A 22135-nucleotide genomic window follows, 5' to 3' on the forward strand; every position below is an offset into this window, starting at 1 on the left:
GTACATGACTTAGGATCTCCATCCTAGTCCATCATAGGACATGACTCAAGAATGTTTGTCCAAGATGCTTATCCAATCCATCATTCTCCTTATCCATGCTCATGTACTTGATGTAGGATATTAGTCCTAATCTACAAGAATACTTTTTTTTTACAAGATCGGTTATGGTTTTATATTTTCCAAAAAAGAAAGAGGAGCAAGGTCACTGTTACATTTGATGCCAGATGGAGTCATGCAAAAGGATAGAAGGTTGGGAACGCAGTCCCGAAAACCTTTAGACATGATTCCCAAAATTCCAAAGATTCCTATTACTTTTCTGGCATATTGCCTTACAATCTGGGACAACAATGTAATACACTTGCATAACATATTTGTTAATGACTATTAGACTTCTAAAACACTTAAAAGACCATTTAATATTTGTTCACTGATTGGTCTTGCCGGGACCTTTGTTTGTTGCTCTGGTAATTTGAGTTTTCTCCCTCCTGATTCAGTGTAATGTTTTTGAGATAAGTGACTGTTTCCTCCAGGTGAGTGCATTTGTTGTTGAGGGAATTTATTTATGCCTTTTTGCTCTCCTATTGTCTCTTTGGATCGCCGTTCTCAGCCTTCATTTGAAACCTCAGATCTTGTATTGTCTCTTTTATCTTGTTGATCATAAATTTATTTCTTGTTTTGAGAGGCTCGTTCAATTGGATTTAAATCCATTTCTGAGCGATCTTCAATTTTCCTTTGAAAAACAGTTTGAACCTCTGTGTTGTATTGATGCTTCCTGATATATTTGCTTGAAAAATGCCCTCCTAAGGTTCCTCTGTCTTTGTTAGAATGACACCATTGATCCTTCTTGCTGTTTTGCCTTGCCTTTGGAGAAGTAACGACCTGTTGCATTGAACCAAAACAAGGAGCAGAGAGAAATGATCTTAACAGCACAGTCAGCGGAGCAGTGGGGTGAAATGAGGGTGCCTGAGACAAGAGTAGAGAAGTGCATACAACCAAGAAGCAAACAGAGCAAAGAGGTTTGGCTCGCTGAAGTATTGATTGCAAGAGGATGGGATCAATCAACAAACAACGCACTTGGAGAAGGAGTGAAATCACACTGTGAGATTGCAGGAATGCGAATAAGAGTGAAGCCAGGTATGAGATGATGGGATATAGAACCAGAGAGGCATGGAGCATGTTGGGAGAAATGATCAGCAGGATGAGTGAAGAGTAGACTGTGAGTGAAAAAAGAATAGGATAGCCTGACATATAAAGGAGGCAAGAGTGCATAGGGAGGACCATACCGCTTAGTGATGGTGCGTACCTAGAGGAACACGATTGGCTTTAAGCTGTCAATCTTTGAGCTATGGCAGTGGCAGGTTGTGCGTAGAGATTTTCGAATGATGTCATGGGCCTTCCATGCTATATCTATTGAGAGTATATCCTTGTAGAGATATGTAATGATGCTGCATATCTGCTTTGTTTTGAACCCCGGATTGTCATAGGAATGTGTGATTTTTGTCATGATTTTCATACAGGATCAAAGCACTAAGGAATCGATGTGTGATACACCTTCGCATCCTCTCTTGTTTCCCCTTCGGGTCTAGACACTGCCATATTTGAAAAGTGGTCCACTGTATTGTTGTTTTCTCGCAGTGTGTGCTTGAATGTGATATTTCCTAGACCTGCCATATTGTGCCTTATTCTTTTATAAATTCGATGCATGACAATGTTTAGGGGATTTCTTCTACTGACCATGGTATCGATTATAATTGCTGAATCTCCCAATATTATTGGATCTCTGATTTCCTTTTTTTTTAGGATCTTGGTTCCCATTAGCATACTATATGCCTCTGCCTTGTTGTTGGAGGTTTCCCCCAACCCCCACTCATAGGTGACAAGATTTCCCCCCCTGGCTCGAGGATGATCCCTCTTGCACCTGCTCTACCCGGATTATTTTTGGAGGCCCTGTCGAAAAAGAGACAATGCCTATTCAAATCTCCTTTCCATATTATGAATTCTTCCTTACCAGTTCTGGATTGGAGGTCTGTCATTGGGATTGATATTCCAGTTATTTCTTATAGTTGCCCTGCTGATCCAGTTCCTTTCTTCTTGCTGGAGTAGACTACTGTCAATTGCTTTTAGTCCTTTCATGTTTAAAAATTCTGAGGTGAGTCCCCAAGTTATTGACAGAACTCTTCCAATCTTTGGAACTTGGTCTTTGAAAATGCTTTTGTTTCTTGAGAGCCATATCTGCCAACATAGAAAAGAGGGAAGACTTTTCCAAAACCTTTTAATGGTTTACTTATTCTTCATTGAATAAGGATAATTTTTTTTCCATTCAGTAAAGAAGTCATTAAAGGTTCTGGAAAAGTTGAGTTCCATTTCCAAGGGACTAGAAAGCTGCTTCCAACACTCTCTAGTAAATGGGCAATCCAGAAAAAGGTTTTAATAGATTCTTCTTCATTTAGGCACATTGAACACCTTGACAGGCCGAAGAATCCCTTTCTTTTAAGGTTTTCAGTAGTAAGGATTTTTCCTTTTAGAAGGGTCTAACTGAAGATTTTAACTTTAGGGAGGCTTTTTGTTTTCCATATGGATTTCCATGGTGCCCAATCTTGATCATTTTGCTGAGCTTGGAGAATGTTATATCCGGACTTGACTGAGTAGACACCTCCCCTAGGATCCCATATGATTGTATCTTCATCCTCCATGTTTGTTGGGGCCGATCCTTTGAGGTGGTGCACTAAGAGATCCCATTGTCTTTTTAAATTTGTAGGGAGATTTAGTATATGCCAGTCTTGCCAATTCCTGTTTTCCCACCGAGAGATAGAGTGCAGAGTGGTTATCCCTTTGGCATGCATCCAATCTTTTATCTCTTCGTAACTTGGAAGGGATGTTAAAGGTTCCTTCCCCATGATTCTATCTTCCCATACCTTGATACTTTTACCATTGCCAGGCATCTTCGATGTGTGATTGCTAATAATAGGTATCATTTTTTTACCTAGCTTCCATACTTGCGTGCATGGCCTTATTGGAACAGTTTCAACTAACAAGTGAGTTCTTTGATGGTACATATACTAAGCCAAGGTTTGTTTCCACCAGTTGTCCTTACCAGTTATCATTCTCCATATAATTTTGGCCGCTAGGGCAGCGTTCATCAATCCAGGTAGCCTTATAGATAAGCCTCCTTTCTCGTAGGGCAAAACTACTTGATCCCATTTTACCAAACTGAATTTTTTGGTCTCCTTGTTCCCTCCTTGCCATAGAAATCCTCTGATTATTAATTCCATTTGTTTGTGAATACTAGCTGGAGCCAGAATATTGGCATATTGGTAAATTGGTAGCGTAGTGAGCATGGCTTTAATTAGAGTCACCCTACCTGCAATGTTCAGCTACATCATTCCCCAACTTTGGATTTTTTCCTTCATCTTTTCAGTTTGAATGCTCCACAACTCAGCCCTAAGATTTTCTTTAGATATGGGGAGTCCAAGGTAAAAGAAATGGGTCCAGTTTGCTTGTATGGGAATCTCAAGAATCTGAGATATTCTTTGCATGGTGCGGGATGTAGTGTTCTAGCCATATATTTTACACTTTGCATTGTTTAAGAGACCACCCGAAACCTCCATAAAGTTGTCAAGGATTCTTTTGAATCTTTGGGCAATTATGCATGAAGCTTCGCCCAACAACAAAGTGTCTTCAACAAACAAAGAGTGGTTTATGCTTCTAACTCCATGAGAGATGTGCAAACCAATTATAGTTCTTTCTCTCCTCTTTTCCAAAGTTCTACTTAACGAATCAACCATTATTATATATAAGAAAGGAGAAAGGGGGCAGCCCTGCCTCAACCCTCTAGTACTTTGAAAGTACTTGCTCGGTCTTCCGTTTATCAACGGTGCTATCCACGGTCCCATAATGCAAGCACTGATTACCTCAATGATTTCATTTGAAAGGCCAAATTTCTTTAAGACAACAAAGAGGTAGGGAAGAGTTACCCAGTAAAAAACATTGGCCATATCCAATTTTATGATGGTTCCCTTTTCTTTTTTCAACATGCTCGAGTGGAGAGCTTCTTGGACCACCAGAACATTGTCTATAATCTGTCTGTTAGGTACAAAACCTCCTTGGTTTTCCTTATCTCAGGGAGAACTTTCTTTATTCGGTTGGCTATTATCTTCGTTATTATTTTATAAGAAGAGTTGCACAAAGAAATTGGCCGGAATCTGCTAAAGGTGGAGGGTCTAACATCCTTTGGGATTAATGCCAGATAAGAGGATTTGGTGGAGCCTCCCAATTTTTTTTATTAAACACATTCCTTATCATTCTTACTAAATCCTTTTTTATTATCTGCCAATGCTGCCTGTAGAATGCTATTGTGAAACCATCCAGGCCTGGTGCCTTATCCGGGTGAAGGCTCCAAATAATTGCCTCTATTTCTTCTTCTGCGATTTCTTGCATGATTTCTGCATTTTGCCCACTGCTTATCTTGTTTGGAACATGCTGCAAAAAGTTGTCATTATCTGCTATTTCTCCATTTGCTGTTAAGAGATTAAAAAAGTGTTTGTGTGCCTCTTTTTTTAATTCCACTTCTACTCTAATTTCCTGTCCATCCGCTTGGATTTTGTTAATTTGATTTCTGGCTCTTCTAATTTTCATAGTATTATGAAAAAACGTTGTATTTTTATCCCCTGCTTTTAACCATAGGCTTCTTGACTTTAATATTGCCTTTTCTTCTTCTTTCCGAGTCTCTCTATATATTTCCCAAAAAAGAACCTTTTCTTGAAGATGATCCTCTTTGTCCTCCTCCTTGTTTTCTTTTGCCTCTTGAAGTTTCTCCATCTTTTTTAATAGCTCAAACTTTCTTTCTTTGGTTTTCTTTTCGTTTTCTTTAGCCCATATTTTCAATTCCTTTCTCAGATTTTTAAGCTTGGTTTCCCACACATAATAAGGAGACCCCATGACCTTTTGAGACCATACTTCCGCAATTAATTTTCTGAATTCTTCGCTGCTGTTCCATATTGGGCAACATCTGAATGGTAATGGACCTTGATTGTCCATGAGCCCCATAGTAATTACAACAGGCTTGTGGTCTGATGCCGTTGTATGAATGATTGTTGATCTTGCTGAATTATAGTTGGAGATGATGCTGTCCTGAACCAAAATCCGGTCTATTCTTTCTTTTATATTGTTGTTTCCTACCCTTTTGTTTCTTCCATGTGTACTTACCGTTGTTTGGAGGGATGTCTATTAGCTTGTTTTTTTTCATAATGGTTTCAATGGCATCCCTTGAGGGATCTGCATGGAAGGTCCCTCCAAATTTTTCCTCTACATTTAGGACAAGATTGATATCCCCTCCCAATATTATTTTTCTGTTATGAGTTTCATTTAAGGTTTCTTGAACCATATTCCAGCATTGTTCTTTTTCCTTAAAGTGATTAGGTGCGTATATGTTGACAATGCAAAATTGCTCATTGGTAGTTGTCTCTTTTAGATCTGTTCTAATCCAGTGTTGTTCCTTTTTTTGCAGAAGCAACTCCCATTTTCCTTTCCTCCAAGGTGTACAGATTCCCCCTGAGGCCCCTATGGCTTGTTGAGCTATTCCTTCATAATTTTTTAAAATTTTGATCATTTTTTCTGAGTCCTGGCAACTAGTTTTGGTCTCCTAAAGCATAAGGATATCTGGGTTTTCTTTTATTAAAATATCTCTTGTTGCATTTACTTTAAAAGGTGTCCCCAAACCACGACAATTCCTGGAGACTACTATCATTATTTATTTGGTTGGTGGGTTGAGGCACCTTTCCCTCTTTGATTATTTTGGTTTTTCTCATTGTTCCCTGAGCTTTTCCTAAAAAAGGAATCCATGGGCTGCTGCGTTCCTAAAGCCAATTATTTTGTTGCTGCTTCATCTCTGAGCTCTTTGTTAGATTTTCTTCCTGTTTTCTTTTGGTGATCTAGGATTTGAAGAGATTCCTTCGATTGGTTTCTTGTAAGTATTCTGTCCACTGGGGAGGAGGGGGGTTGTGACGGGTAATCGGAATTGAGGGAGTGAATATATGGGAAGGGGAGGGATGAAGGGAGCGGGAAGGGGACGAAGGAGGGATAGAAGGTTCTTCAAGGGGTCCAAATGGGTTGGGATTGATGAAGGTTGAAGGGATTATGGGTGTGGATGGCTGAGATGGGAGATGATGGAGAAGGGTCAGGAGGAACCTGTGGATGGCTTGATGAGGAGACGGGCTGTTTATTTGCCAATTTTTTCTTTTTAACTTGTTCCCATTTTGCTTTAGACTCTTCTAGGTTTTCACTTTCTTGTTTCTTTGGACATCTATTTGCAAAATGACCGTATTCATGACATACCTTGCATTTGAACGGTATCTGCTCATAGTCCAGCTGTTGTATGTGCGTCCATTGATCTACTTTGATCTTTACCGCCTCTGGAAGGCCTTTCCCTAGATCCACTTCAACACAAATCCTCGCACATGCATGCATGTTTTCTTTTGGTTCGCATCTATCAATATACTTCCCCACAACATTCCCGATGGCCTTGACAGATTCATCTCCCCATACTGACACAGCGCTAGGAACATCCATTTTAGGATCGAAGTCAAGGGTCCATCTATTTAGGTATAGCCATCGCATGTCCATGAAGTATGGGCCATTTCTGAAGATTAAGTCTCGATCTTCCTTTCTTTCAAAGTGAAAGGTGTAATATCCTCTTTCGCAAAATCTTATAGAGATTTTTCCACTTATTGAAGAAGTCTAGTTCCTTTCAACCCATTTTTGAACTGAACAAGTGGATGGCCATTGTCCTGTAAACTGGCCAACCAATCCCCTTTTAGCTAGAGACATCGCCGCCCGACAAGGGAGAGATGGAGGGAGTGAGATCTCTGGGATATCTTCAAGTTCCTTCACAAACTTGGATATTGATGGTTTGGTTTTTGGAGGACCAATGGCTGAGATCAAGGATGCAAAGGCATCAATGTGTTCTTCTTGCTCAAACTGATTTCATGGGGGTGGATCAGCATCCCTTTGGTGGACCCTGAAGCTCCATGGATGCAGAACGAGGCCGCTATGGGTGAGGGTGGTTGAGGTCCTTGAGTGCACCAAGGGCGGGAGCGCGCGCACCTCAGTAGCTCAAAAAAATATTTTCTACTTGCCTCAGTAGTGGGTTTCTGTGTTTAATCTACCACAATACATGACACAAGGAGAACCATACTAATTCAAATCATCATTTTCCATATCCATGATGCATGCACTAGACTTACGACTGTTAGTCCTAGTACATGACACAGGGAGAACCAATGTCCAACCTTACTCCCTCTCAACTTGAGAGGAGAAATCCATGCTCACTCCCTCTCAACTAGGGATAATTCATCAACAAGCCTCCACTGTTGTTAAAAATACCCATACTTCTCTTACATCAGCTACTTGTAATTGTAGCTTTCCTCAATCAACCCTCTTATCACTGAGATTGCTCATATTGCAACTCCTAGGGCTCCACATTTGCCTTGTAACAAATCATTATCTTATACTTGAGGTCTTCACCTTTAACATCCTTAATTGTGTTTACCACTACTTCCTGCACTGCATACATCTTCAGTCATCCCCTTGACTGATCTAGTGCCATTAGAATTGCCCTCACCTAAGGCTTGTCGACCTGCCCATACACAGTTAATTCTTGACTGATTTAGTGTTTGCAATCTACTGCCCTCTTAATAGCAACTTGACCATCAAATTGCCCAGAGCTAGGGCTCTTTAGTCTGCCCACACACCTGTGGTTTGATCCTCAAATCACATAGATCTAGGACATCATCACATTGCTGCTTCAAACCCCGAAGCAGACTTCCAAACTGTCCAATCTAGACACTCACCAACCTAGCATTAATCTCAAACTTGGAAGGAGAACACTCATACCTGAAACTTCATCATTATGTTCCAATTCATCTAGACTTGTGCTGCACTTTGGTCCTGCAATCTCGGCCCTGATTAGGGTTGCCTGTAGCAGCTGCTACAATCCTTCTCTCAACCTCCCATTGCACCGAAGACCTCCGCTAATCCCTCTTCTAACACTCGATTCACTTGTGCTTAGCTTGGTTTCTACTTGGCCCCTGTAGTAGGCTTCTTCTAAGCCTTACAATCGTCCTAAAGTCATGCAACAGGAGCTGGCCTATCTCCCAAGAGACATAGGACTTCTGTGGCCTGTTCTTAAGATGCTCAGCCCTTAAACTAACACCAACCATGTCTAGATTTGCTTCTTGCTTACTCGACTACCATTTTGCTTCTCTTAGGCCTAGAAAGTCATAAGAAAGGATACTAACAAGACCCTTCTTCACTTCGTCAGTCCTCTTGAAGGCTTTGGCTTCCACACATCTCCTTCCCTTATGATGTAATGCACTTGTTGGATGAACACTGCCCTGAACTTGGGCTTAATACCTTTGTCCTAAATACTTTAGGACTGATGTTCTCCACCCATAGCAAGGCATCAACTCTTGCCTCCATAAGAAACTCATCTAGCCCATATGGGTCCATTGTTTCTGAGCATCTCCATGATTGGTTCTTCATCTGGATGATCCTTCTAGCTGCCTTCTTGTTCACCTTAGCTTTGATACCATGTTGGAAAATGCAATGTGGCAGCTATTAATTCATATTTTCCTTATTCCTTAATACTTGCTTGTGAATCTTATTTATCTTCTTGTGTTTCTTTATTAGATCTTTTCATCAAACAAATATCAAGATCAAAATAGTAAAGACAATGGACACAGATATTAGGCTCCAAGCCAGGGAAAAATCCCTCCAAGGGGAAAACCCAAAAAAACTCTTCTCTTCTTATAGAATCTGCTTCAAATGAGACAACAAAGACCTAAACCCTAGACCAAGTCCTCCTCCAAGTACCAAGTCAACCCTTCCAATAGAATTAGATCACCACAGCTCAATCCTGCATCAATCCACAACTTCGACCTTGCAACTTCGTCATGCAACTTCAGCCCTGTAGATGCTACAAAAACCTCGATTCAGTTTCTTCAAGAGATCCTTCTTTGAGCAAGATAGATCTTGCCAAGGTCAACGAGGTCAAAACAGAGTATTTCCTCTTCGAACATCTTGATACTGCAACTCGAACATGTAATTTCAGCCATCCTAGAAGCTGCAGAAACCCTAATTCTTTTCACATGTGAGAGAGATAGAGCCCAAGAACAAGTTTTCTTCCTTTTCTTCTTCTAGACCTTCACTTGTCTTGTCTTCTTGCTTCCCAGCTCTAGATCGAACTTCTTTTCTTCAGATCGAACATGTGAGTGAGAGATAGCCAAATGAGGTCGAAGCTGCTCCTTTATAAAGCCTCTCCAAGGGGTCGAATTCTGTCCTTTAGGCTGACTTGAAGCTGCCAGGGCCGACTTGTACTTTGGAGGTTTCCAGGGCTTTTTAGACTCAAAATAAATTATTTTACAATATATGTTTTGCTCAGAAGGGTCTTATAAACATGATGTTGACTCTCTAGACTCATGACAATATATCTTATGACCTGACAAACCCTAGAAGCACGAAGAACATGCTTTTATCTAGAAGACCATTAATAAAGAGCATGGAACCCATCCTTTAAAATAATAACTTTTTCTTTTCTTCTTTTGTTTATTACATAAGATACACATTGAAATGAGTACAACAACAATTACGAAGACCGAAACTAGTTACTTTTCCAACAGAGAGAAGCTTGAAAGGTATGATTTCTACCCTGGCTTGAGGATGCTCTTGTTGTATGACTCTCCTCTGTAAAAGTCAAATCTTCATCATAGTCATCCATCGTTGTTGATCGAGGTTATTGTCTTCAAATATTAAGCATTCTATTCACAAAGGTCTGACATATAAGTCCATCTCACTGTAATGGAATCTCAAGTTGAAGTTTCTGTTATTAAGTCTTAATGACAAATGGAAGTTATTAGCTTGTTCTGTGATGAAGACCAAGTTCCATTCTCTATGGCTAAATGCATTGATTTATGGTCAATCATAAAATTGCTTAAATTTAAGGGTAGTCTTTTAAAATGGCCAAGTTATTGTATCTACCTTATAATTTGAAGTAAAGGATCGAATGTCTTTTGTAAGAAGTTTGCAGACAATCTTCAGAATAATTTCTTTCTGTCACTAAAAGGAAGATTTGATCTGAAGATTTGAAGTGCATTTGCATCGGTTTATACAAGTTTGTATCTGCTTGGGCATCACTTTTATTAAGATACTACACATTCAGGATTTCCTGAGATTTCTATGAAGGATTGTGTAATTCTCAAAAGAGTCTCTTCAAGATTTAGAGAATTCATTCTCACTATCTAAAGGGAACATGTATTCAAATACATCTCTATGATTCATACATAAAAGGTATCTCTGTTAATTGTTGAAGATGGTTCGAGCATTGAAGGATGAAATACTTGATGGTGCCATATATTGTAATGAAAAAGGGTACCGACTTACCTTCTAAGGAGTCACTGAATATTAGCGAAAGAAATCCCGAGTCCTTGCTGTAGGTATTGAAGGGTGATAAAGTCACTCTGTGTACATGACATGGATAAAGATCTTTTATGAAAGGCGATGAAATGAAGCTTGTTCATCTCAGTAGTATAGTCTAAATTTCTTCTCAGTATATGACACATGTTCGTGAAAGCTTTGAGTCCAAAGATCTAATCCTCTCTATACACAGCTAAAGAACGTTGATGTTATTAAAGGAACGAGTCACTTGTGTCTATGACATGTCTTGAAAGGAATTGTTGACATAGCATCTGCAATTAGTACTTCAGTAAGTATGGAACTCTCTTGATCCTTGTGCTGCATCATTTGCATCTTGCCTAACCTCATAAGTTAGATGAGAGGTACCTAACAACAATTCAAGCTCTATCCCTATCCTAGTTCTGAAGAAAGACGATGTTGTATTAACCATTTTAAAGGAATGTTGTGAATACTTAGCATGGCATAAAGAGAGCAAAAGATTGATCTTCAGGAAGTCTTTAGTTAATCTATCAAGGTAAGCCTTTGTTGCTAATCTAGATCTATTGGTCTAATGCCTCAAACAAAAGTCTGATCACCAAGGTAACAATTCAAGAATGGAAGGATACACTATTTGCTAAGCAAGGCTGACATATCATGACCCTGAAGTCTGATCAAATTATTGCAGGCAGATGGAACCTTAATGACTGTTCTTGATCTAGGGTTTCGAAGGGTTTGAAAACCCTAGCAATTTTTTGAACTAGAATTTATGGACAAACCCTAGATTGACCATTTCATAATACTAATATTGTGTGATGAAGTGGAATGCAAGTGTTGCATATCTAGGTTTTGTAAATTCTCGACAAAATTTGAAGAATTGTTATATTATAGGGTTTGGAATTAAAACCTTACCCACACAATTGTAAACCCTAACCAATCAATAGGGTTGGAGAAGGCGGCCAAGGGTTTGTACCCTAGGATTGATTGCTTCCGCTTAAAAGAAGAAACCCTAGCTATTAGATGATGAGGTGAACAAGACAGATTCGATGATTGGATGCAAGAAGACCAGGATCAAGAGGGAGTCGATACACTTTCAAGATATAAGTACCTTCTTGATTATTTTTGCTATTGTTTCACTGTTGATCTCTTGTCTTTGTATATCTTGCTTGGCTTTATTTTTTCTTCCTTGACCTCTTAATGAGAATTGCAGGTACATAATAAGGATCACCTTGGTCTTAGCAATCGATGGAAGAACATGATGGCAAGGCGACTTATGATTGATGAGCATTGAATTGAGAGGGAGCAGGTAGAATCATCAAAATTTTAAACTGTATAGTCTACTATGACTTCCATAATATGCAAAATCTTTTTGAAGAATGTTGGTGAAGATAATCTCTCTTAGGTGCTCATGACCCATCTCTAACAAGAGCGGAGGGAGGTCCATGGGTGCAACAATTAGCCCTAAAAATACCGAAAATCCCAATCCAATGTATATGACAAAGTAAAGCAAGAATAACATTAAGAGCATGTACTTACATGTGACAGAATATATCCAACCACCCACAATTGACAAAAGAGAAGCTCCAAGATAGGATAGACCAATATCCACACACCAAAATTCATCCATAAAGCTCCAATTCATCCTCTAGAAAGGTGCGAAATTCTCAAGAGAGAGAAAGGGTCCAATCCAAAGTGATGATGAGCAAATGAACTCATCTCACTTGTATTTATACACAAATTAGGAGTTAGAATTAGCCTCCTTGGCCTACATAAGCCCCAAAAATAAAATAATGTTCTAATAATTCAACTTTTGTTGACAAGCCCACCAAACTAGCTCATAAATGAAAGAATAAGCCTCTTAAGAGGTCAAATAATAATCTATGCATGTCGTAGGGCCCTCTAAGAGGCCTAATGAGGTCCATGGGTGCCACAATGAAGAGTAGGAGCCTCAAAAGCAGTGGACAAAGGGTTGGCCCCTTGTAATAACCTGTGGTGCTCCAAATGAGATGTGGGGGCACACAAGTGTCCTCATGGGTCTCCAAACAAATTGAAGGTGCCTGTAGATCACCTGCAAGGGCTAGGATGATGGTGTAGGTGATGCCACATCATTGTGTGAACCACGAGCAATCTTTGAATCGCTATGGGGATCCATGGAGTGCTATCTGTTGCTGTGGGGGTCCATTGCTGTCAACACACACCCTACATGTGCCAATGTAGCCCTTTGGAGGATTAGGACCTTGTATAGAGAGACCAAACCCAAGATGGAGACCATCTGCAATCTTTCATAAGATCCAATGCGTCCCCTAGCCTTCCATTACAACAAGTCATTAGAGAAATCGAGTAAATGAGCTTACCAATCATGGACCACATGTGGGGACTTCATAATGGCCTGCCCTTACATAATGGGCTTCGGGATGTGCCAATATATCCTAAACTCCAAATGTGGTTAACCAAGAATCCTATTAGGTTGTTTCTACTTCTAAAGGGGATTATATATACAAGTACATCCTTCAAAAGGTGGTGGCATGTGATAGATAGGTGAATGAAGTAGGGGATGAGAGGGGGCAACCTTGGGTCACATGCTGGGGTACAAGGGTAGCGAATAAGAGGGAAGCCCACACTTGGGTTTGTAATGTATAGGAGGGAGCAATCGTGGTACATGAGGTACCTCGACCTTGATTTTTCCACCCTTCTTTATATTCCTCTTTCCTATTTATGATTTTCTTTGATTAACTGCTCGGGGCTCAAGGGGTAAGAGCATGATGTATAAGATATAACAATGAATACCCCCTTTAAAAGTAGGGCGGTTCATTGCGCACCAGGGGTTGGGACAATCATGGGTTCCTATATGATGAAGGAGCTTCATAGACCCTGTAGGAACCAAGGTGATGACCATGAGGATGGGGTAGAGCTCATGTATTGGCTTTTGCCCACGTGCTAAATGTGTTTGTCCCGACCATCTTTTGCATTTTGTGGTACATTTTCTTGTTGATGTGGCCAAATATGCTTTTATCTTTCTTTTTAGTTGCATCAACCTTTGGGCTTCATCCTAGGCCATGATACAAGGTGTGGGCTGTTGAGAATTCAATAGGGAAGTAAGTATGTTAATTCTCTTAACTTGATAACTGTTTGTGTTACCTTTTTACTTATTAGCTTTGTCCCTTATTATTACAGTCTGCGATACATCAAACAACTACCAAAACAATAAGAATAGTGACACAGTATATAGGTTGTAAGCCAGGGCCAAAACCCCTCCTCTTGAGGGGAAAACCCGTAAATCTCTTCTGTTCTTATAGATTCTTCAATTGACGAATACCATGAGCTAGTGACTCAGACAAATACTCTCCAAGATCAAGATCATCTCGGCGTTTTGCTACAATGAATTCGACCTCCCACTATAGATCGGAAATTCTGTCTCACGGCAACTGCTGTTGCTCGTCCTAGAGACTTTGATCTCCCTCGAATAGGCTTATCTTCCTCTTCGCTTGCCTTTCCTTGAGACTGAGGCTTTCCTTTTCTTCTCTCTTTCCTTCAAGATCGAACTAGAGATAGACCCAACGCAGAAACCCTAACTTCGACTTTCACAAGAGAGATAGATCTAGCTGAAGCACTTCGACTTATTTGACTTCCTCTTCTTCGTACCCTCTTCTTCAACTTCTTCTCTTCCACTTCCTTGCATAGAATAAGATGAGTGTGTCTAATAGAGGATGAGTTCCTCTTTATATATAGGCAGGCTCTTCCAAGCGGTAGACATGGCTCTTCATGTAGGCAGACTTGACAACTCCTTAGGCCGACTTGATCTTGGGGTATTTCGACATTTTAAAGACAAAATAATTTTTTCTTTACAAAATACAATGTGCCCATAGGGTCTTCAATATATGGGGATGACTCTTTAACCTAGGACAAACCCTAGAAGCACTCAATGGGTGCTTGACCTATAAAATAAAAGAACTTGAGCATGAAAGCCATGCGCCAATAATAATTTCTTTTCATTTTATTATTACAAGAATACATTTCATACTTATGAAGATCGAACTTACATCTTCAAAACTCCCTCTTAACTAGGGAGGTATTCATAAGAGGTACATGGTCATTCTCAATATGAAGAGATCTCATAAAAAGGGTCGGATTGGTAACTCATCTGTCTAGCATCATATCAACCAGCATTGTTACATAACAAGGCCTTGACTAACTATTATATCCACATGATCAGAGCACAATGCTGGCAAGACCAGTGATTCATAAACACCATAATCATTGTCTCACAAGGTACATACTCCACCTGGGTGTTCACAGAGTATGACCTTCCTTTGTACTATTCTTATCTTGGATAGCTAGTCCTCAAATAATATCGGTCCACGACTACTCTTATCTTGAATGCCCTACCACATTCTCAAAGAGTGATGCCAGATGGTTACGCAATCCTCCATTCTTTCTTTCCAAGTGAAGACAAGAATGTAGTGTCTATCTCTCCCTCTCAATTAGTGAGGATATATCGACCAAACCAAGCTTGTCCCTCAAATATACAAGCTTCTTGTTTGGAAGTGACATTGTCAATATGTCAGCTACCTGCTCATCAGTGGAGATGTATTGTAGCTTCAGCACACCATTTTGTACTAGCACTCGGATATAATGATACTTGTTGTTTATATGCTTTGTCTTTCCATGAAATATTGGATCTTCATGGTGTTATCACATCGTATCACAGTAGGTTTATCGGTTCTTCAAATAGATCGGATAAGAACCTCCTCAACCATACTGCTTCTCTGCTTACTTCACAGGCTGCAACATATCCAGCTTCCACACTACTCAAAACAACTTTGTCTTGCTTTGTACTCGTTCATGAGACCATGGAGGATCCCAAAATAAAGCATCCTCCCATAGTGCTCCCTCTATCTTGCTCGTTGCCTCCCCAATCAGAATCTGTATATCCAATTAATTTGGCATCATTCCTTCTATTATACTTTAGACAGTGATGGATGATTCCTTGTAGATATCTCAGAATATGTTTTGCTGCCACTGTGATCATGCTTCGGCTCAACTTGGAATTGATTGAGAACATTTACTGCAAAGCATATATCTGGACGAGTATTCACCAAGTACATCAATGGGCCAATGAGTTGCCTATACTTGGAAGGTTCCACTGGGCTAGATTCAGAACTCCTTAGTCTCTTCAAGTTTGTGATCATCGGAGTAGTCATAGGTTTGTAGTCCATCATGTCAAACCTTTTTAGTATCTCGATCACGTACTTTCCTTGATCCAAGTAAACTTCATTAGGTTCTTGCCAGATTTCTGGTCCCAGATAGTAGTGCATCAACCCAAGATCCTTCATGTCAAATTCTGCTGCTAGTTGCTTCTTACATTCTTCAATTCGACCTTCTACACCTGTCAAGAGAAGATCATCTACATACAGAAGAATGATTACAGGTTCACCATCTACAACCTTAATGTAAAGGTTGGAATCAATAGAGCTTTTTGTGAAGCCTATCCTTTGAAGGTATGCATCCATTCTAGCATACCATGCCCTTGGTGCTTGTTTGAGGCCATATAGTGCTTTCTTTAGTCTGCAAACATATGCCTTTCTATCTTTGACTTCGAATCCCAAGGGTTGCTCTATGTAGACTTCTTCATCTATTGTGCCATTCAGAAACGCAGTCTTCACATCCATTTGGTGGATGTTCCATCCCATCAATGCTGCCAGAGAGACTAATGATCGAATCATTGTATATCTTGCTGTTGGAGCAAATGTCTCTTCATAGTCGATGCCTTCAAGTTGAGAGAAGCCTCTAGCCACAAATCTTGCTTTATACTTATCTATACTTCCATCAGCTACATGTTTGATCTTATAGATCCATTTGGAAGTAACCACAGATTTGTCTTCAGGCCTAGGCACGATCTCCCAGACTCCATTCTTCATTATAGATTGATACTCTTCATTCATGGCATCCTTCTATTCTCGATTGTTTACAACCTCTTCAAAGGAGAATGGTTCTTCTTCTATCAGTTTTTTCATGTATGCAGTGTATCCATAATATGTCTTCGATTTCTTGCTTTCTGTAAATGAGCTTGTTGTTGCTCCATGACCTTCTCCATTAAGTAGTGTATATTTTAACCAATTTGGTCTTTTCCTTGTTTCAGGGATGACCACAGGTTGAACAGGTTGACAGGGACTTTCTTCTCCATGGTGTGATTCTTCTTTTCCTTGGTCAACTTCCTCCTCAAATATCAGAAGTTCTTCATCATCAAAATCTATGGAAAGTTCCTTTGATTTCTTGAATGCTATGCTCTCTGTTGTCGCACAGATTGTCACGACAACGCTCAGACCGGGGGCTGTCACTCTGATCCCCGATCTCTCCGTTTAAGCCTGTCTCCCGCGGCTAAGGGGGGTAGACCCTATGAGGTGATGAAGACCAACTGTCGACCAGTTGGTTGGGAGACACGACATGATAAGCACTAAATGGATTTAGAAGTTAAAAGACCAGTGCCTTGTGGAGTAAATATTTAATCGTTTAATTATCAGATGCTGCAACAATATAAACCATGCAGAGCAAGCATTTATCATCAAAGCTTAACTTTTGCCAAATACAAGATAATCAATAAAGGCACGAATACTTAGCAATCAAATTTATGCAGTTAATCTTCAAATGAATATTTACCCATGTCAAAATATTAGCCTTAGCACAAAAAGACGAAACCTAAAAATTCTCGAGCTAAGACTGAAATTGCAAAATATATTTTCCCCCTTTTTTTTTCTTCTTTTTTTATGATTTAAAAAAAAAATTTAAACTAATTAAATTAAAAGATAAAAATAAAACCTAAAAAAAGTCGAAATAAAATTTAATTTAATCTAAAACCTAATTCAAAACCAAAACAATAAAACAACAACTAAAACCTAAATCTTTTTTTTTTTTTTTTTTAAACAAACTAAAGCTAAAATAAAAATTTAAATTTTTAAACTAAAGCTAAAGCTTAAAAAATAAACTATCAAAATATAAAAACTTTTATTTTTTCTTTGATTTTATATTTAATAAAAATCTAAAAAAAAGAAATTATTTAATAAATCTAAAATCTAAAAAATGATGAGATTTAAAATATGACTAAAACCCTAATATAAAAGAACTAAGACTTGGCCACGCGAATATCTATATCACAAAACTGAAGATTAAGCCGCGGAAAATATATGCTATACACTACACGCTACGGTACGCACTGAAACATACGACAAGCTGAGCCACGGATTTTCAAAAAATGATGAATGCTAAAGTCTGAGCTAACGAGGGAAAAAATCGTGACCCAGACTCGAGCATAAACGAAAAAAAAATTTAACGCATACAAAGAAATCGATAGCACAGTCGACGACAAAGAACAAATATGTGAATCGGTTCTGATGGACGATTTCCACTGGCGAGAAATGAATCACATAAAAAATGATGCGTCTCCTACTTGATATACAATATGTCTGCGTACATATTCAAATTTTTCCTTACGTCATTGTTTTGAAGCGTGCATCCTCCAGCGACCAGATGGTGGCGATTTATAAAACGCGTTGGTATTTTTTTTTTAGGGTTTTGAGACCGCCGTTTGCTATCAAAGTCGAAATATTTGCAGGTGAGTTTCAGTCGGAGGCAGACGCAACAGCGGATTGCAACTCCCTTGATAACCGAGTTACATTAGACAGCGATAGATGCTAGCTTTTTAAAAAAAAAAGATTGTATTGGTTCGACAATGGAGTGCCGGCTGCAAACTAACTGCCAGTTGCAGAGCAACGATGCACAGACAGGGAGTTTAGCACATAAAAATATTGAATCATGCGTAGCAGGAATAAAAAATTTGGGTAGCGTTGTCAGTAAGAAAAAGAAAAGGCTGCACGGATGGAGTAAATGGCCTGTGTAAAAAGATTTGAGGTTATGTACAGCCGTGGAGATTTGCTGCGTAGAAATTTTTGGCTGATTTTATAAATGGAGTGAGGAACCAAGGCTTGGAGGAGCTTTTGAGAAGAGGGCAGCAGGATGAGAGTAAAAGAGCTTAAAATTCAGTAACTCGATCAAATTTTTTTTTTAATCTTTCCCGCTCCAGAAACACTGAAGAATTTTCCAAAAAAAAACCCTGTACCTGCAAAAGAAAATAAAACCCTAATTTAAATCTGTGTATAGAGCAAAAATTTGAAACCCCAAAACAACTGATTAATTTACAGATTTTGGCCCCTTAACAGCCAGATTCAGCAAAAACAGCAGTAATATTTTCAGAGTATCAGATTCGTCATGAAAACTTCAGAAAATCTCTCATGCAAACTTAAAAAAATAAATAAATAAACTAAATGATAGACCCAGGGAAAAAATCAGCTGGGCTTTGCAAGGAAAAGCCTGTGGGAGTTGGCTGTTTCAGCCGAGAACTTCCCCAAGCACCCACCAATCTTCTTCAGTAAGGGTTTTCTGCACAACTTGAATCAACCATTAGTAAAGAGAAAAAAAATGATGCTAGATCTCAAAAAGCAATGGAGATACCTGCCATTACTTCAGAAACCCTAACACCATTCAAACCCTAGCAAGTGAACAAGATACCTATGCTCACAATACTCTAAAATAAGCTATTATTAATGGCTGAAAAATAAAATATGCAGAAAATAAAACAGCTCACAGCACTTCCAGAGAGTAACACCAGCAAGATTTGAACCCCAAAGTCTTCTTTTATTAACCAGAAACAGATTGCAAGAGAGCTTCTTCAGTACCAGACTCACAGATCCAATGATCTGAAAATGACCCCTAGCACCCTACTTAAAGGAAATGATCCCAACGGCTAGTTCGAGTGATCCATGTCGAAATGATCTCGACCGTCGATGAGGATCAAGACATCTCTTAATCTCATCCGTCGAATTTGTTAATTTATTAAAAAATGATATTTTGCATGCATTCACTCAAGATATTATTATTTTATTATTTTAGGGTTTTTGCTTTATTTTATAATTTTTATATTTTTTTTTAATTTTTAATTTTTTTGTTTTTGTTTTTGTTTTTTATTTTTTAATTTTTTTAATTCATTTTAAAATGGATCCTCGAACTTAGCCTTCGAAATCATCACCTAGGACCTAGGACTTAAGACTTATGAGGGGATTAAAACATTTTCTAACCCTCAAGACACTTTACATCATGACTTTTACAATTTACATCTTAAGGGGGAAAACCCCTTTATCATAGACCCTCATAAACCACCCAGTTCTGCGACACAACTATAATCTAGCAGATTAACACACTAGGATTCTCCTAAAATTCTAATGACAAAATCCATCCCGGCTTTGGGGTCAGGCTGAAGGAAAACTCTGTCGATCATGGATCGGTGAGACGAAAGACCTTCCAGGACGTAGATTATCATTAGGAAGTTAGGTCCACCTAGGTAATTTACACACAAGACTCATATCTGCTAGGATTATTTACAATTCATACATGCAGACTGGGTTTACAATTAAATTGATCAAGCTGCTGATTACTGTAGGATGGCACGGACATGTCGATCAAGTGCTACCCATTTTTTGCAAAGAAAAGGGGGTGTACTGCATGGGTAGTTGACCGGTAGTGGTCAACATCTGGCTCTACTTGGGGACACGTTGCTGCACTGTAGGAATGTGAGAATCCAGAATCTGCATCCATACAACACAAAAATAAGTAGCGTCCATCCAAAAATCATCATATACATTAAGCACAGGAAAGATAAAAGCTCTTCATTTATTAACTATCTAGAAAAGTAAATCTAATCCTAAAACAAAAATAAAAATGTGGAAAAAACAAGGAGTAGGGTTAGAAATACAGCGGATGCCCCTGGCATCAGATGTGTTCAATATAGTGTATACTGAGCATTTGCCTGCTTTCAGGCAAATCTGTCGGCTGCTTGTCGGATGTGCCATGTCCAATTTTGCATATGGTAGGACTCTTTCCTATCCGAAAATCAAGCTGCTCGCGGCCGTCTGATGTATCAAATCTTCTTCTCATTTTCTTTCTCTTGCGCTTTTTCTTTGTGGCAGGTTGTATCACTGATGACATGGAACTTTCTGTTTCAAAGCTATCAGATGAAGTATGTAAGATATGCGTGACATGTCCTTTTTCATCTTGCATCTGATCTTTATCGTTTTTAAGCTTATCTGGATCACCTTCAATTAACCATCTTTCAATCGAACCAATGACCTCCTCATAATAAGATGGAACTCGTTGTAACAAATGAGAAGGCTCATGATCTGTTGATGTCCCCTGGTTTCTCTCATCCTCTGACCATTGTTGAAACTTTTGAACCTGTATTTTAATGGCATCCATCTGACTAGAGTGTTCAACCTTTATAGCACTGATTTGCCTGGCATGGTCTTCTTCCATATCTTTTATTACTTTATCGTTCTTTTCCTTTATGTTCATCAAGCAATACTGCATGGAGTTTATTTCTTCTTTATGATTTGCTTGCATGGTAGCCAACTGATTATTATGATCGAACGTCATGATAGTCATTTCTTCATCCATAGTTAATAACTTGTTTTGCATAGAATTAATTTCCCTATCATGATCAGCTTTCATGGTCATCATATTTTCTTCTAAGCTTGACATTTTGCTTTGCATGAAACTAAATTCTGTGTCATGATTAGTCTTCATGGCCTCAATTTCTTTAGCATGCTGATTTTGCATGATCTCCATCTCCCTATTACGTTTTTCAAGGTGGGTACATAAAGTTCTCACATCATTGACGTAATTAGTTTGATTAATCTCCATATTTTTTACCAGCATCATTAGTTCTTGTATAATTTGCTTTTGATCCTCCTTTTCGTTGTCATTTGTCCCTGCTTTTCCACTATCATGGACTTGATCTGAAATAGTACAGGTGGATGACACATTCTGATATGAAGAATCGTCTTGGAATCTTTCACCGACAGCTGGACCTTTTATCAAATTACTTTTATTCTGTTGCACAATTTTAGGGGTAGAAGGCAAGCTGTTTGGATTACCATATCTATCTTTAAAAGCATTGACAATGTCTTGTAAAGAAGTGAAAGAATCCTTAGGAAAATTATTAAACCAATTCAAAGCATCACCCTCTAAAGAAAAGACAAAAAGACGCATTTTGATATCTTCATGATTAAACTGAGGGGGTCTACAGTATATGATCATTATACGAGTAAACAAGCCTAGATGCCTTCTAACAGCGATTGAATCACCACCCGAGAACACAGGTAATTTAGAAATGGCCTCCTCCGGAAAATCATGGAGACGGTCAGTAAAATGACATGGTTTAAATGAATAATCCATGATGAATAATAAGGGATCAGATGGATGATAGAACGAGATCTCTGCTCAAGAAAATCAATAGATGAAAGAAGTGGAGTCGCCACTTGAACAATGAATCTGATTCTAAGATCCAGAAAACAACCAACAAGCAGATATGAAGAAGGCTTCTTGTCTGGGAAAAATAAGAAAATGGAGTCGCCACCCAAACAAGAAACAAACCGAAGAGAAGCTGCTGATATGACGAAAAATAAGGCAATAAAAGATCCAAATGATAACCCAAAAGGTTGAATCTGCCAGCTCAAATGAGAGATGAGAAAGATGAGAAGATGAATATCGATGAAACTCCAGGAACAGAAATGTCCCCGGCAACGGCGCCAAAAAATGTTGTCGCACAGTTTGACACGACAATGCTTAGACCGGTCAACTACCCATG

The 22135-nt window shown here is 39.0% G+C and overlaps 2 protein-coding genes across 2 annotated transcripts in view; one reads left to right on the forward strand and one right to left on the reverse strand.

The window, feature by feature from the left end:
- LOC149184437 (uncharacterized) overlaps positions 1–22135 on the forward strand; it is a 152315-nt gene that overhangs the window by 19756 nt on the left and 110424 nt on the right. The window lies entirely within an intron of this gene.
- Positions 4237–5046, reverse strand: LOC149184438 (uncharacterized). Its single transcript, XM_089415336.1, has one exon. It carries the CDS (start codon positions 5044–5046, stop codon positions 4237–4239), a length of 810 nt encoding a protein of 269 aa, XP_089271462.1.

Source organism: Pinus tabuliformis, chromosome 3_2, assembly GCF_031772625.1.
Source record: "Pinus tabuliformis cultivar Carrire ecotype Pingquan chromosome 3_2, CPIR1, whole genome shotgun sequence".
Lineage (NCBI taxonomy): Eukaryota > Viridiplantae > Streptophyta > Pinopsida > Pinales > Pinaceae > Pinus > Pinus tabuliformis.

Bases quoted from the DNA above. Each gene is read 5' to 3' on its own strand.
- LOC149184438 (XM_089415336.1), bottom strand. From the start codon at position 5,046: ATGGGGCTCATGGACAATCAAGGTCCATTACCATTCAGATGTTGCCCA.